A 15,988-nucleotide genomic window follows, 5' to 3' on the forward strand; every position below is an offset into this window, starting at 1 on the left:
GGGCTTCATGACCTAATGAATGTTAGTTTGGCAAAAGCTTTTCATACACCACCGCATCGTGAACTCGGCCACCGTGGGTCGTTTGGGACAGACCAATGTCATTGGGCCATCACTTGCGTAACTGGCGACCATCGTGGGTCTCGGCATCCAATGACCGCGGCATCCTGCCCTACGCACGCAAGTTTTTCATCAGCTTACCTTTGACCGGCCCATGCACAATGCATATGATAGAGTCTACTGCAATGGCTGGCTATTTGACGGCGAAGGAAGTTTATGCTTGGTTCGCATAAGCTCGAGCCTAGAGTGCGAAGACGGTACGAGTTGCTTTGCAAAGGAAGGGGGAGGGGAATTCGCCTCCAGAAGTTGACACGGTCGGCCGTTGACGCCGCCACACTAAATCGCCGCGCTTCTTTGCCCATTGCTTTTAGCCCCCCGATTGTTCCGCTGTTGTATCGGAACCGGGACTTTCAGGACGATGGCCGACATAGGCCGCCGAATCGGAGTTTGAAGGACTCGGGTTTCCCTATTGGTGAGGGTTTTGTCATTGTGCCTGTGAGAAGTGTTCCACCGTAGCCCAGTAGAAGGGCATGTCATATCACTCTGCAAACAAGAAGAGAATGGCATCCTCATTTTCAAATTGCACTTTGTAGAGATACCGGTCCATCAATCCCATGCCTGCTCACAATCTGGTCATTGAATCATTGTGTACCTATCATTGTCAGATCCTAGTCAGCATGGGATATCCCCTTGTAAGAAGTGTAGAAGAGGAATAAGTCAGCAACCAAGTGAATGGAAACTGATCGATACACAAAGCTATGAATATGTTACCGTAATTCTACTCTTTTTATATCAAAAACTTGCCAATCATGCTCTTCAAAGCCTGGTGGCCTTGTATGTCGGTGCTACTCCGCACGCCACTAAGTTGACAGGATTGGCTCGGGAGATCGGGCAGATCTAATAGCAACCCTGGATGGCTGTGGCTTGTGTCAGCGCATCCAACAGCGTGCTTGACGATGATAACTACAGTTTGCATGCCATTGTATCGAAATTTCTCTAGAAATCAGCCGTAGAAAATCATTATAGCAGAACATATTCGCCTCTTATACCCAAGAGCTCGATAGGAAACTTGCTCCTAATCTCACGTGGCCATTCACAGAGCGCATGACTGCTTAGTCATTGTTTACCATGGGCATTACGCCAGTGTGCTGGCCTAAAGTGATGATGCACTGATGGAAGCCTCACGCTGAAACCCAAGCAAATCTCCCCTTACCACCTCTGCACTCTCCATCCTCAACTTTTTTCAACCCATCACACAACTTCCACACACGCTCCCCATCATCAAAAATTATTTTACCATCATCTTCAGTCGTGATAGTGTCTATAGTCCTCTACTTCTACTGTTGGGCACCGGCATTTCCCTGCACTAGCCGCTGGTCCGGCCCAGCATCACTCCTCCAGATATCTCCAACCATGACAACCCTGACTCCAGAGCAGCGAGAGCTGCAGCTAGTGGAGAGCGTCGAGTTCAAGATTCTCGCCGTTGCTAATGTCGAAGACAAGCTCACTGAACTCCTGGGGCGCTATTTAGCCCCCATCATTCTCAAGGCACAGAGTCCCAGCGCTGCCGTCAGAAACAAGGTAAACACTTCTACCCACCTATCTCCGACTCAAGGACTTCATTTGCTAACACTTCTCAGGTCATCACGCTGTTGAGTCGGTTGAGAACATTCACTCAGCCTCCAAGGTACAGTCACGTTTCAGTGTTCTTATGCGTAACAAGTAGAGATCAGATTACTAACGATAGATAGTGTCATCCTACCTGTCAAGGCATTGCTTGAACAGTACAAATCAACCGACAGTGCCATCATCAAGCAGCTGGATTTGCCACTTATCCAGCACAGTCTTAGTCGTCTTGATGAAGACGATAGACGGGACTTGATTCCCATCGCACTGAGAGGTTGCTCCAAGGATGAAGGCCAACCAAGAGCTGCCAGCTTTTTCAACATCATCCTTCAACTCCTCATTGATGTTCGCATTCCATCACGCGGAAGCAAAGAAGACGAGACTCTTCGAGCCTCCATTGGTTTGGAGGATCCCGCTGATGCAGCATATGTCGCCAAAATGCTCTCTCTTTTCTTACGCCTACGGCCCCCAACCTCAAACCGAACAGTGGCTGAATCAAACCCAACCTTCACCGAAGATGAAGTTAAGATCTTCTCCATCGAAGGCTCTGGAACAGACAGAATTTACCGAAACATATCACAGCTAAAGGCCAAGATTGTTTCATTCTTGGCCAGTGCTGCCTTTACGGATGAAGAAAAGTTCCTCCCTGCGTTATACGCCTCGTCCAGCCCAGATACCAGAGTGGCATCTCTAGCTGAAGAGATTATCAAACGTACTTCAGTCTCCTTAGAACAGGAGGATTTAGTGAAGAAGCTGTTTGATGCCCACTCTCGGCTTCCTGCTGCTTATCGGACACGGATTCTCACCTTGCTTGCCAAGTCGAACATTGCGTCAACAATGTCCCAGAGCATTATGAAGGTGGTGAATCTTGACTTTTTGCCGAGTTTCACGCAAGATTCTTCGACAGATGCGCTTAAGCCATCAAGCACCCTAGAGAAGACAAAGTTACACAAGGCTCTTTTCCAGTTTCTCTCTTGGGTCGCTCAAGTAGGCCCATCCAATAAGGACTTCTCCATCGGGCCGAATCTTATTAAGAGCATGCAAAGCTACATCGAGTCCCAAGGTTGGCCTGTTCCTGTTCAGCAAATAACCCACGATGAGGTCCAACTTCGCTCGAGAGGTTATGAAACTATTGGCCTGCTTGCGCGGTCCGCTGATATGCCTTTCAAAGAGCGAATCGCTCTGGCTGCTTGGCTCTTCCAAGCCTTGTCAGAAGACCCAACAAATGAAGCCGTGGTCAACATTGACGGAGCGCTTTCAAGCCTTACAGCAAACATCCCTCAACACATTGCAGATGAGGATCTCGAATTGAGGAATATGCTCCTCAAATACATGTCTCTCCCTGAAAAGGCACCTGCTGTACGAAGCACTCGACATGCGGTCGTCAAATGGGCCAATGAATGTCTGTCATTCATAAATATTGATGCTCGATGGATCAATTTTATGGCTGTCGCTGGTCGCCTTCAGGAGAGGAGTGACGTGATTGAGCAAGGACAAAAAGGTCTGGATCCATGGACCTACTCCGCTCACAGCGAGATAGCTCCTGTCATGCCTGATTGGCGACTGATGGTCTTCAAATACTTCACGACTGCCCCTGATCTTGCACCTCCTGCCGACTATGAGCCAGGCCCTGGAGTGATAGCGCTACCTTCTAACAATATCTTTGACAATTTCAGAGGGTCCAACATCAATGCTTTTGCTCTGATTATTCAGTATTGCAAGCATATGATATTCCTCGCAGCACTTCCTGAATTCAAGGTTCAGCCCGACTGGATGCAAACGCTTGGCGCACAAATAAAAACCAACATCAAAACTCGGGAGAAGATTCAAGACTACTTGCGATACATCGACCCTTCTTATCTCAGTCTCTACCTCAATGCATGTCTTGTTGGCGCTTTTCTCGAGGATGCTCCCATAACAGAAGAGTGTCTTCGCTGCTTCGTCGAGGTCGCATCTCTTTCTCCCAGAGTCATTGTCGGAGACTTCACCAAGCACAGAGTTATGAATCTGCTGCCTCTTATCAAATCTAACAAGAGCGAGATACGGGACTTGGGCGCAAGAGCTCTGGGTATCTTGGCGGCTCATCCAATTATGGACGTTGATGACATTCAAAACTGGGGTATGACCCTCAATGCTTTGTTTGAGAAGGCCACGACGGCTGTTGGTCCGGACCTGAATGCAGCCGAAGGAGCCCTCGCTGCATATGGACATCTTTGCTCTAGATCTGTTCTTTATAACCACGCCTCTGTGGCTGATTGGAAGTATCCTCTCCATATCCTGGTCGAGGAGAATGTTCCAGCATCTCTATTTGATGCAGCCGTCGAAGCTTTTACCCATCTGTGGCTAGCAAAACTTGCCATCCCTCCAAAAGACGGAGCCACCTCTCTTGACAAAGTGATCAAAAAGCTGTCCGAGAAGGCCAAAAAGGGAAATGAGAAGGCGATTATTGGTCTTGGAATGCTGGCCGCCAGTATACCAGACTCTGAACTTCCAGAATCACCTGCTTCATGGTCAGAAGGCCCAGTTGGTGCCATCTTGACAGAGCTGTTTGCTCTTCATGAAATCAAGCGGGTGGAGGTCCAATTCACCGTCGGTGATGCCATAACCATTGCAACTGCTCGCTGGGACTCAGACTATGTGAAGCTCATGGTGGATGTCGAATACCGAACCCGCGACTTCCAAAGCAAGTGTCGGGCATCGTTGCTCACAAGCATCCTTGACAAACTCTTCGAGGACTGCAAAGCAACCAAACCATCTCTTCTGAAGGCTTCCGGTATCTGGCTTTTCTGTATCGTGCAGTACTGTTCGGGTCTCTATGAAGTCAAATCTCGCCTCCGACAGGCACAGGCCTCATTTATGCGCCTTCTGAGTTCTAGGGATGAGTTGGTGCAGGAGACTGCTTCGCGTGGTCTCAATCTTGTCCATGAACGTGGAGACGAGCAGCTCAAGGCGGCCCTGGTGAAAGATCTCGTGGCTGCATTCACAGGATCGGCAACGCAAATCAAGGTGGATGAAGACACTGAGTTGTTTGAGCCAGGAGCATTACCCACCGGCGAGGGCAGCTCGATCTCTTCGTACAAGGACATTGTCAGCCTCGCAAACGAAGTTGGTGACCAGCGACTTGTCTACAAGTTCATGGCTCTAGCGGTCAATGCGGCTACATGGTCCACCAGATCAGCCTTTGGGCGCTTTGGTCTCACTAACATCCTCTCAGATGCCGAAGTCGACCCCAAGATCTATCCAAAGCTCTACAGATACCGATTTGATCCGAATACCAATGTCCAACGATCCATGAACGAGATTTGGAAAGCCTTGGTGAAGGATCCAAAGACGGTGATGGACGTTCACTTTGACGCAATCATGGAAGAGCTGCTGAAGAGCATATTCGGTCGAGAATGGAGAATGAGAGAAGCTAGCTGCGCTGCCATTTCCGAACTATTGACCGGCGTTCCGTTCGAACGATATGAGAAATTCTATGGTGATATTTGGACAAAGGCAGTAAAGGTCTTTGACGATGTCAAGGGAAGTGTCCGAGAAGCTGCTTTCAGGCTCTGCAGAAGCCTATCCAATACTCTCGCCAGACAGCTCGAAGAGGGAACTCACGAGGCATCAGCCAACGCCATGATGCAAAAGGCCCTGCCCTTCTTGTTGTCGGACAAGGCTGCAGAAAGCTCAGTTCAAGAGGTGCAAGTCTTTGCCATCATCACCATTATTAAGATTGCACGACACGGTGGTAAACACTTGAAGCCATTTATCCCAGAGGTGATCCCAAAGCTTCTCGGTCTTCTCAGCACGATCGAGCCCGACCGTATCAATTACTACTATCAACAAGTTGGAGAGGATAGCCGAGAAAAGATTGATAAGATACGATCCCAAATGGTTAATCAATCCCCCATCTCCGAAGCCATCGACAACATCCTGCGGTTCGTTGACGAAGACGTGATGGCTGAGTTGGCCCCGCGCCTTGAGGCAACTATCAAGACTGCGATTGGAATGCCAACCAAGATTGGCTGCAGCAGGGTCCTGACGACGCTCTTTACTCGTCATACGAACGAGATCAAGTCTGTTTCTACTCAATTCTTGGAACTACTTGGCAAGCAGGTTCTGGACAAGAACGATGAAGTTAGCCAAGCCTATGCTCGTGCCTCTGCATACATCATGAGAGTCGTCTCGGACAGCGCCAAGCAACGTTTTTCGGAGCGCATGTTGAATCTTTACCTACAGTCGGAAGATGAGGTTCGTCGCCAGAAGGTTTCGGACGTCATTGTTTCTCTCGCCAAGATATCTCCTGATCACTTCACCACTCAGGAGACAATCTTGTTGCCATTTGCTTATCTTGGGTCTCACGATGTTGACGACTACACCAGCAAAGTATTCCGAGAGGTTTGGGATCAGCATTCTGGCAGCAGTCGAACCGTCGTTCGCTATGTGCCGGAGATTGTCAGCCTTGTTGAGCGCTGTTTGGCTACCACCCAATGGTCGCTTCGACACACCGGTGCTTTCACAGTTGCCGCCATGGTCACGGATGTAGCCAGCGCAAGCGATACCACGGGTGCAATTTCAGAAGCCAACCTGAAAGCCATATGGCCCGTCTTTGAAAAGGCTCTCGCTCTGAAGACTTTCCCAGGGAAGGAGAAGCTGTTGGAAGCATTCCCTGAGTTTATCGAAAAGGGCGAATCCCTGTGGAGGTACAACGCCGACATTGCAGCCCTGATGAAGAAGATTGCCCTCCGAGAAGCGAAGCGAAACAATGATGACTACCGTGTTCATGCTTTCCGCTGCCTGTGGAGATTTGCGAAAGCGGTGGACAGTGTTGACCTTTTGCAAGATATCGTGGACATTGTGTCTCCTCACTTGGAGGATCTCAAGGACGACAGCAAGATGGATGTGGACTCTAAGGAAGACACTGTGATCAAGACTGCGAAGAATGGACTCGAGGCCGTGGCACGCGGATACAGTCGCTTGTCAGATAGACGAGCATACGCCGTTGCCAGCCAAGTCATCAAGGCCCTTGAGTCTTATCTCTCCAGCCCCAAATTCAATGCCATCAAACGAGAGGTCTGGTACGAATCTGTCATCGATCTAATGAAGGATCTCGCGGCATCCGAGCCCCCGGCAGACTCGACATCACTGGATAAGGACGGTGTTCTGCAAGGATATCTCGGCAGCCTCGATGTGGACACGGCCGAAGTTGGCGTTGAGTCTCAGAGACTGAAGAGAGTGGAGGCAGTTTCCGCAACTCTCAAAGCTTACACCAGTGGCGTGTTTGGGAAGTCAGATGTGCAACTGGACGAATTCGAAGCTGCTGTGGTCAAGGCCAAGGAGGAAGAACGTGTTCCGGAAGTGCAGAGAGGTTGGCAGAGAGTGTTGACGGAGTTGCAGGAGGCGCGTGGTTGAGATATCGGGTGTCATGTATAAACAGTGAATTACTTGCTTCTATCTAGCTTACACAATGTTGCTGCGAGATTATAGTTTCGGCTGTCCTCATGATTTACTGAGGTTCATAGTAGATAGTTCTTAGTGGCACGGCCACTCAAATGAATGATTACATTCATGATTTCCTCTGAATCCAGTGATCTAAATGGTATAACTTGTCTCTTTTGCAATTAAAACGAGGAGTATGGGTTTAATAATGGTACCTTAGTTTTGCATATTTTACGCCTGAAAGTGACTTGGTCTTGTTCCCAGTTTGCAGCCCTGCTTCATCTCGACAACATGCTCTCTACAATGCTGAAGATTGCCGAAGAGCCAACTTGAAATACGTCAGCAATGACATGAATAAAGTATCATAAAAACCATGGAGAGATCGGTCTGCGGCGATGCGGGGATTTGGGTAGAGCTCCGAGAGCTCCAGCATTTTAGCCCCGCCAACTAACCGCGGGGTTGTTTCTGACTGAGCACGTCAAAATATCAAAGGGCAGACGGATAGAACATTCATCTCAATTCAAATCTCACAACAACCAGTCACCTGCCAACATGTTGATCAAGGAGAGCTACGCGGATGTGCAGACCAAGGTGGGCGGAAAGGAGACGACGATGCGTGCGTATCTACCTGTCCCTACATGCCTATAGCTACTATAGGTGAGCGATCATTGTGAGCACTACGAGTAACATACACGGCGTATGCAACAGGCATCTTCCTCTTCCACCCGACCATTCCGCAGTATCCCGACGCGTAAGTTGAATCTTCCATTGCTTTCCCAATTAGTGGAACGTTTACTGAGAAATACCTTGTGCAGGCGATTCCCGGGGGTTGCCGTCTTCTCGGAGATCTACCAAGGTAAGGTAGATACCATGCCTATACACCAGCTCAGCCTCATCATGAGTGGCCGTTGTTGACACGCCAAAAGTGACGGGCCCTGTTGCTCGGTTCGCACGACAGATTGCCGGCCAAGGGTACATTGTGGCTGCCCCCTCGTCCTACCATGACTTCACCGGCCCTGAACCCTTGGCATACGATGTTGAGGGAACGGATAAGGGCAATGCCTGGAAAGTCGAAAAGGTAAGCGATGTGTTGTTTTTCTTCGTAGCGTCAAGTCAGGAAACATGCTGATACAGTTGTACACTAGACGCTGGCATCTTACGATGAAGATTCGTACAAGACGGTTGACTACCTGCTGAGCTTGCCTACCTGTACTGGGAGGATTGGGACAACCGGAATGTGCCTAGGAGGTCACTTGGCTCTTCGCGCTGCGGTAAGAAAGGAATTCGGATTCTCATACACCAGTTTTAACTTGACAATCTCCGTCTCGTCTAGCTCGATCCTCGGGTGAGCGCCTCAGTCAACTATTTCGCAACCGACGTCCACAGCCGAACCCTCGGTCCCTACGAAGCCGCCAACACCTCCGAGGACGCACCGGCAAACAGCGACCACACGCTGGATAGGCTGAGCGAGGTCAAGGGCGAGGTGGCCATGATATTCGGCATCAAGGATACTCACGTCCCAGACGAAGGTAGAGACTTGATCCGCAAGAAGCTCCGGAATGCCGGTGTCGTGTTTAGCTTTTATGAGTTTGCGTGGGCTCAGCATGCTTTTATCCGGGATGAGCTTAGCAAGGGACGGTATGATCCGGCCATTACGAAGGTTTGCTTCGAGGTGCTGCTGGAGTTGTTTGGGAGGGCGCTTAAGACGGATTTGGGAGTGAAGGATGGCCGTCCGGAGGAGGTTGAACATGTTTGTTGAAAAGGACGAGGGATATGAGCCAGCATGATTCGGTTGACTACCGGGTTTAATCTTGTCATGGTGGAAGGGTAGAGCCATAGTCTCGTGTTTCCATGATCGAAGCATAGAGCCATAGTCTCCGTGCTGCCGACTTGTCGATGGTAATACAAAGTCTACTTGGCTATTACTTTAGAGATCCTGAGTAATCAAGTATATCATCTAAATATCAAATGTGGACCCGGAGTTGTAGCAGCAGCAGGATATTGGCGCAACAAGCCTCGGAGATTGATTCCCAGGACAGAGACAGCATAGGCAGAGCATAGGCACTAAGATTTATCCTACTTATGCTCACTCAGCTTGCCCATAGAGAGAAAAGTCAAGAGACGTGGCTTAGTATAGTGAGAGTCTTGGGTCATATTTTAAAAGGTTTGCTTGCTTTGGAATGTTTAAAGGGGAAGGGGCTTCATTGGAATGTTTTCTAAGATGCAGGAGATATTCTGCTCTTCTTAGTGGGATGGTGAGATTTCATTTTGGAGTTGACCGTTGCTAACAACAGATATTCGCTCCACTTTACGGATTCCCAACTACATCCTTCCGTGTTGATAGATGAATCATCGCATCAAAATGGCAAGGTACATTTATTGAACGTGACATATCGCATCATAAGAACAATACAGCTTATAATAGAGAATAGCCAAGAGGAAAGCCCAATGTTCTACTGCTCAGCTGCAGGGTAAGTCACCCTCATCGATTAGCATCTGACGCCAGGCGGCGGCGCTAGGAATGATCCGGCTGATGGATTGATTTGTTCCGGCGATTGGGTACAGCAGCCCTCGCCTCTTCAGGTACCCGCCCGCAAGAGATGCCGCAGGAAGTACCTGCGCAGTCGATGGCGGGGTGTGTTGCTCCAACGGTTCAATGTTGCGTCATGCCCGCGGTGCCTGTGGCGTCGAGTCCCAGCGCAGTAACAGCCTGACTTTAGGTGCTGAAACTATTTCATCAGTAAGGTGGTCGAGCGTCTGGTACAACTTGAACCTCTACACTATCCGCATCCTCACCTCAGCAGTTTAGAGCACAAATCCATGCTCCATACTCCTCTTCCACCCTCCATATTCTTTATCAGTCCCGTTCCTCCGCCGGCTGCACCTCGATTGAGTCCGACAGCAGCTTCACATCGAGTCTGATTCAGCCAGGCGGCCAGTGTGGGGCTCCATCCACCAAGTCCAACCTGACCGGCATTTCTTGCAGCTTCTCAGATCCCGTTGCAGCGCGACCCAATCACCACCAGTCAAGCGTCTGTTCACGAACACGACCCGACAGGATATACATATACCGAGGGATCTGCTCAAAGAGGGCACCAGACGCAACATCCCACCAGCTGCCCCTGCAGCCAACGAACCACCAAGCGACCGGGGGGGCTTTGATCAGCCATGGACGAGAGCATTCACCACTTCGTTAGCATCACCGGGGCAAGCCTCGATGTGGCTCGGGGCTTCCTGGAGATAACAGGCGGCGACTACCAGCGTGCCATCGAGCTGTACTTTGAGAGTCCAGATCTCGTTGGGGCGGGTGTGTCCCATGGCGGTGCCGCCGCCGCCTCAACATCTCGCCCTGCCCCTGCGTCTAGGAGAGCCAATATCGGCAGAGAAGACGACAGCGGGGTGATTCACATTAGCGATGACGACGATGACGGGGACGCTGATATGGACGCGGACGACTTTGACGACAACGACCAAGATGAGCGAGCTGCTGTCGCGCAGGCTGCTGCGCTGGCTCAGGAGGAGGAAGATGCTGCTATGGCTAAGCGTCTACAAGCAGAAATGTACCAGGAATCGGGAAATGCTGCTGGTGATGTTAGGGCACCCATTGCGAGGACAACAGAAACACTTGTTGCCCCGGATTCTACCTGGTCGGAAGAAGAAAGCTCAGCTATTCTGGAGCAACTGAGGAGGAGACGCCAGATGCCGGGTAAGCCCACCGAGAAGCCAAAGAGAGGTCAAGAAAACAAAAAGAGACTAACCACCTTGTGATAGCCCCGGGCAGAGGTCCCTTTGGTCATCGGATATGGGGAGATGACGGGGCCCGGCCCGAGCCCGCATCTGGGAACGGCGCACCGTCCGCCCATGCTCGACGCCTGGAGGACCTGTTCCGACCGCCGTACGAACTCATGTATCGAATCTCGTGGGACGAGGCTCGCACACTGGGCAAGGAAGATAAGAAGTGGATCATGGTCAACCTGCAAGACATGAGCGACTTCAATTGCCAAATGCTTAACCGCGACATTTGGAAGGATCGAGCTGTTCACGACTTGGTGAAGGAGAACTTCATCTTCATGCAGCTGGACAAAGATTACCCCGACGCGCAGGAGTACATCACATTCTACTTCCCCAACCGGGGACATGAAAATCCAGACAACTACCCCCATGTGTCCATTGTCGACCCTCGGACGGGTGAGCAGGTCAAGGTCTGGAGCGGGAAGCCATTCCCCAGTGCTGTCGAGTTCCACGCCGAGGTGGCCGAGTTCTTGGACAGATACAGCCTCGCCGCTAACAGCAAGAACCCCGTGGCTAGAGCCGCGGCCCGGAAGCCCCAGGTCATTGATGTGGACCGGATGACGGAAGAGGAGATGCTTGAGATGGCTCTGAAAAACAGCCTGGCGGGAGCCGAGGCCAGTGGCTCGGGCTCAGGATCAACACCGAGCGTCCATGATCCCGATGCGCTGACCAAGGAGCCTCAGCAATCAAGCGATCAGGTAGCACAGAGTCCGTTTGACCAGATCTCAAGCACGAACCCCCACACCGAGCCCGCCAACAATCCTGCCACGACAACGCGAATTCAGTTTCGACACCCAGACGGACGTGTCATCCGACGGTTCAACCTGCAGGATGATGTCCGTACGATATATGAATGGCTCAAGGCGGAGCCCCTGGAGGGCAAGGCAGATGTCAAGTTTGAGTTGAAGAGAATGCCCCAAGGCCAAGATTTGATCGAGCTTCTCGACTCCACCATTGAAGAGGCTGGTTTGAAGCAAGGAACAGTGATGGTAGAATTCGTTACGGACGAGTAATGGCACCGAGACAGGCTCTTTTCCTTTTGTTAACATTGCATGACGAATGACGACATACGTGATGCCGAAACGCGACGTGTCTCTTGATCAACGCCGTTGGGCGTAGCCAGGATGGCGATGAGGACATCTGCTTGATATAGACAACATGGGATGCTAATACCCATTATGGGCGAACCGGTCTTAGGACGATTGGCTTTGGTTTATTTGCTGCTGCGATACGGGAGGAAACCACTGTTTACAGCGGGTGAGGAACTTGTGTGTGCTACGAAGCGGCAACGGCGGATTTAGTTGCAGGGGATGGGCTTGTGGTTTGCCCCTCCCGAGGCCTCCTCGTTTCATTTTTCTTCTTCTTCTTCTTCTTCTACAGTCTCGGTAGTTTTCCTTTTATCCCTTGGAGGCGCCAATCGGCCTCGTGCTATTGCTAGTATGGGCAGGTAGACAATGCAAGTGCTTTGACACGACATCAGTGGGCTTTGTCAAACGGCCCGTGGTTGGCCCAGTATCCATCCCTTTGATACAATGATATTGTGATGCTGTAGAACCACGGCTGTCTGTCTTTGTTAGTGCCCGGCCGTGTCTGTGATGGGCGTTGCCCCGCAAAACCCCTCGAAACGAAACGGCGGCGTTTGGGGGGGAAGATAAACAAGAGGCGGCTAGTGGATTTGACTTTTGGTGATGACGATCTCTTGTTTGGGGCAAAAATACCAAGAAGAGACAGAGCTGTTTGGATGAGTTTCGAATGTATTTATTACCCCGTTGTATGCAGCTATTCGGTACATGTACGAGTAGGTAAAATGACAGTATTGGTCGATCTTATGCACAAGCGCAAGTCGCCAATGTGACGTCGTCGGCCGTTGATTTGATTTGTTGCTCCTTGGCTAATCAGATGCATGCATCTGCCTCTCCTTGCTCGTTGTTGCCGGTGCGACGGGATCCGGGCAAAATCAACACTAAACAGTTTACAGGCACCGCAGCGGCCCATAGTGGGGTTCACCGCCCGCCACAGCAGGTCGATGCACCAATCCCAGGGACTGCCGCTCATCACATTCACATTCAAACCACCCGTGGATTTTTGATTCATGTTAGCACATACACTTTTGATCATTCACCCATCGCCCATTGTCTTTTGTTGCTAGCAGGCGAGTTCTGTCTTGGGGCTTGTGATACACCGCGAACGAGCGTCTTCAGCATTTACCCGCGAGCAGAGTGCATGGCTTTATGATCCGCGGCGACGAGAGCTGGACCCCGGACGAGCGCATAGCATAACGATTACAGCCACAGCATCTCGCATTCCCGCTTCTCGGCCGCGGCTGCAAAGGGAGGCATCGGAGCAGCGCCATGGCGGAACCGCATCGGTATGCGGAAGAGGCCAACGAGGCCCTGGATCCGGAGCTTCTGTACACAAAAGAATACTGCATTGGTCAGTTGGCTGGTCTTGGTCCTGGGAGACGGTGTCTTGGTGGATGGTCCCTAACGCTGTGGTGCTCGCAGGCGGTGGTAGCTTTGGCAAGGTGTTCAAGGGGTATGTCCTGACCTGTGCGGGTTGCCTCTGGGAATTATTGTTGTTTTCTGACCGATTCACTGACTTTTTGGCTCCTCTGCATCTCTTTAGGGTCGATAAACGAAGCGGTCGCTCTGTCGCCATCAAGATCATCGACGTTGAAAATGCCGAAGACGAGGTCGAAGACATCATCCAGGAAATTGCCATCCTGTCCGAGCTGCAGTCTCCATACGTGACAAAGTACTACGGATCCTATGCAAAGGGTGCCGAGCTATGGATCGTCATGGAGTTTTGCGCCGGCGGGAGCTGTGCCGACCTTATGAAGCCCGGTATCATGGGCGAGGACTACATTGCAATAATCATAAGGGAGTTGCTGATGGGTCTGGATTATCTCCACACGGACAAGAAACTGCATCGGGATATTAAAGGTGAGGGCTCGAGCTCTTCTTCTGGACGAGCGTCGCGGGTCAATCGGTTTGCTGATGCCATAGGATAGCGGCCAATGTGCTTTTGGGGGCCAATGGCCAGGTCAAGCTGGCCGATTTTGGCGTGTCGGGCCAGCTTTCGGCCACCATGACCAAGAAGAACACGTTCGTGGGGACTCCGTTTTGGATGGCACCCGAGGTCATTAAGCAATCTGGATATGATCACAAGGCTGATATTTGGTCACTCGGTATCACGGCTCTCGAGCTTGCGAATGGCGAGCCTCCCTACGCCGACATTCACCCCATGAAAGTCCTCTTTCTCATCCCGAAAAACCCCCCTCCAAGGTTGGAAGGAAACTTTACAAAGGCGTTCAAGGATTTTGTCGAACTGTGCCTGCAGCGAGACCCCAAGGAACGACCGACGGCCAGGGACCTCCTGCGACACCCCTTTATCCGAAAGGCAAAGAAGACTACCTATCTCACCGAGCTGATAGAGCGACATTCCCGGTGGGCGGCGACGCACAAGACGGACGAGGAAGAGACATGGGATGCCCACGAGAGTGCGCCACCGGAGAGGACGCGAGTCAACGAAGACATGTGGGATTTTGGCACCGTCCGGCTCGTCAATGACCGCGGCGGCGTCGTCAGCCGGGCGCCCATGCTCAACCCGCTCGGTGCGAGTGCTACTAACACGAGAGCCACGCGGAACTCTGCAGACTACGGTGAAAGACGGCGCGAGCCATCCAGCCCGACGAAAATGAGGGAGATGGCCCTTCAGCCGAGCGATACGCTCAAGGCTACGAATCCGGCCAGCGCGGGAGCCTCACGGCAATCGAGCCCGCAGCGGAAATACACACCTACTCAACAGCACACACCCACCCAACAGCAGCGTGGCTTCGTATCCAAAGTGGCTCCTCCTCTACCTGCTAGCCCTGTGGTAATCAAGACTACAAGTTGGGAGGTTCAAGAGACAACCCCAAGATCTTCAAAGATTATAACAGTGCCGGCCATCTCTCATCCACCGGAGCCACCCTCGCCTGACTACGACCGGGAGCTCCAGGAACACTTGCAGCGCGACATGGGGATACTAAACCTAAATATAGATCTACCCGATCCCGTGCCTACACCCTCGCCCCCTCCTCCTCCGGCGCCTGCACACAAGAAGATTTCCATACCTCCTGGGTTTGAAAAGTTTGGAAAACCGGTGCCGCCTGCTCATGGGGTTTCGCCACGATCAACGAGCGGTAAGCTTGCGAAATACGACGTTTCGCCACGATCAACAAGCGGTAAGATTGCGAGATACGACGTGGCAGAAATCCCACCGTTCAGAAACCCCTCGCCAAAACCGCAGCCTCAGCCGCAGTCTACCGTGCAGCGAACGGTAGCTCCGGTTGCGCCGCTGTCCCCAGTATCTCGATTACCGGCTCCATCTGCACCGGCACCGGCACCGGCATCCGCGCCTGCTCCGGTTCCTGCTCCTGCTCCTGCTCCCGCGCCCGCGGCCGCTCCATCGGCATCGGTATCCTCGTTGCGGTCACAGGGCCATTCCCCAGGATTGTTGGAAACATTTCCCTCGCCTCCGGCTCCGAACCCCAACGGAGAGCTGGATGCTCTCAACGACGTCATTTTTCCCGCCCTTGAAGAGGCTCTCAAGCGACGGCAGATTCGGCTTCAGCATATGTACAAGCCTGTTCCTAGCGGTTCGACCGTGTCGTCGAAGCAGCAGCGAGCTGAGGCTGCTCATGAGAAAGTTCGCAAACTGGTCTATAAGCTAGCTCACGTTTGCAAGGAGATTGACTACTATGATAAAGCAGAACCCGTAGGCATGGGACGGGACGTTGGGAACTTTTTGGAGGGACTGCTTGAGGAGATTCTCGTTCGAGTCGAACCACTTGACGAGGACGAGGCGTAAACTACACTGAAACAGATAATCATGATGACGAGGAGCTAACGGCCGACACTTTTTTTGTTCTTTTTTTTTGGGAAACGGGAATCAAGGTAAGTATGCTACAACAAAGGGAAAAAAGAAAGACGATGAGAAGAAGAAGGCATGTCTAAGAGACCAATCTCAGGATGGTAAGATGTTGGATATGAGAGGACGGAAATGCGATTGTAAGAGTGATTGATGGAACTGGAATGAATGAATTTGG

The 15,988-nt window shown here is 51.5% G+C and overlaps 4 protein-coding genes across 4 annotated transcripts; all 4 read left to right on the forward strand.

The window, feature by feature from the left end:
• Positions 1-1,470: 1,470 nt before the first annotated feature.
• Triagg1_127 (uncharacterized protein) lies at positions 1,471-7,080 on the forward strand (the record flags this gene model as incomplete). Its single annotated transcript, XM_062896266.1, has 3 exons — positions 1,471-1,638; positions 1,698-1,744; positions 1,809-7,080. 3 exons carry the CDS (start codon positions 1,471-1,473, stop codon positions 7,078-7,080), a joined length of 5,487 nt encoding a protein of 1,828 aa, XP_062760477.1.
• Positions 7,081-7,659: 579 nt separating this feature from the next.
• Triagg1_128 (uncharacterized protein) lies at positions 7,660-8,866 on the forward strand (the record flags this gene model as incomplete). The annotated part of the gene is made up of 6 exons (XM_062896277.1): positions 7,660-7,723; positions 7,816-7,858; positions 7,923-7,963; positions 8,034-8,185; positions 8,253-8,378; positions 8,441-8,866. 6 exons carry the CDS (start codon positions 7,660-7,662, stop codon positions 8,864-8,866), a joined length of 852 nt encoding a protein of 283 aa, XP_062760478.1.
• A 1,409-nt stretch (positions 8,867-10,275) lies between these two features.
• Positions 10,276-11,912, forward strand: Triagg1_129 (uncharacterized protein; the record flags this gene model as incomplete). The annotated part of the gene is made up of 2 exons (XM_062896288.1): positions 10,276-10,813; positions 10,879-11,912. The coding sequence occupies 2 exons, from the start codon at positions 10,276-10,278 to the stop codon at positions 11,910-11,912; spliced, it is 1,572 nt and encodes a 523-aa protein (XP_062760479.1).
• Positions 11,913-13,250: 1,338 nt separating this feature from the next.
• On the forward strand, positions 13,251-15,750 carry Triagg1_130 (uncharacterized protein; the record flags this gene model as incomplete). The annotated part of the gene is made up of 4 exons (XM_062896298.1): positions 13,251-13,332; positions 13,404-13,434; positions 13,525-13,841; positions 13,910-15,750. 4 exons carry the CDS (start codon positions 13,251-13,253, stop codon positions 15,748-15,750), a joined length of 2,271 nt encoding a protein of 756 aa, XP_062760480.1.
• Between the last annotated feature and the right edge of the window lie 238 nt (positions 15,751-15,988).

This window comes from Trichoderma aggressivum (genome assembly GCF_033847375.1).
Source record: "Trichoderma aggressivum f. europaeum strain CBS 100526 chromosome Unknown scaffold_001, whole genome shotgun sequence".
NCBI classification, from domain to species: domain Eukaryota; kingdom Fungi; phylum Ascomycota; class Sordariomycetes; order Hypocreales; family Hypocreaceae; genus Trichoderma; species Trichoderma aggressivum.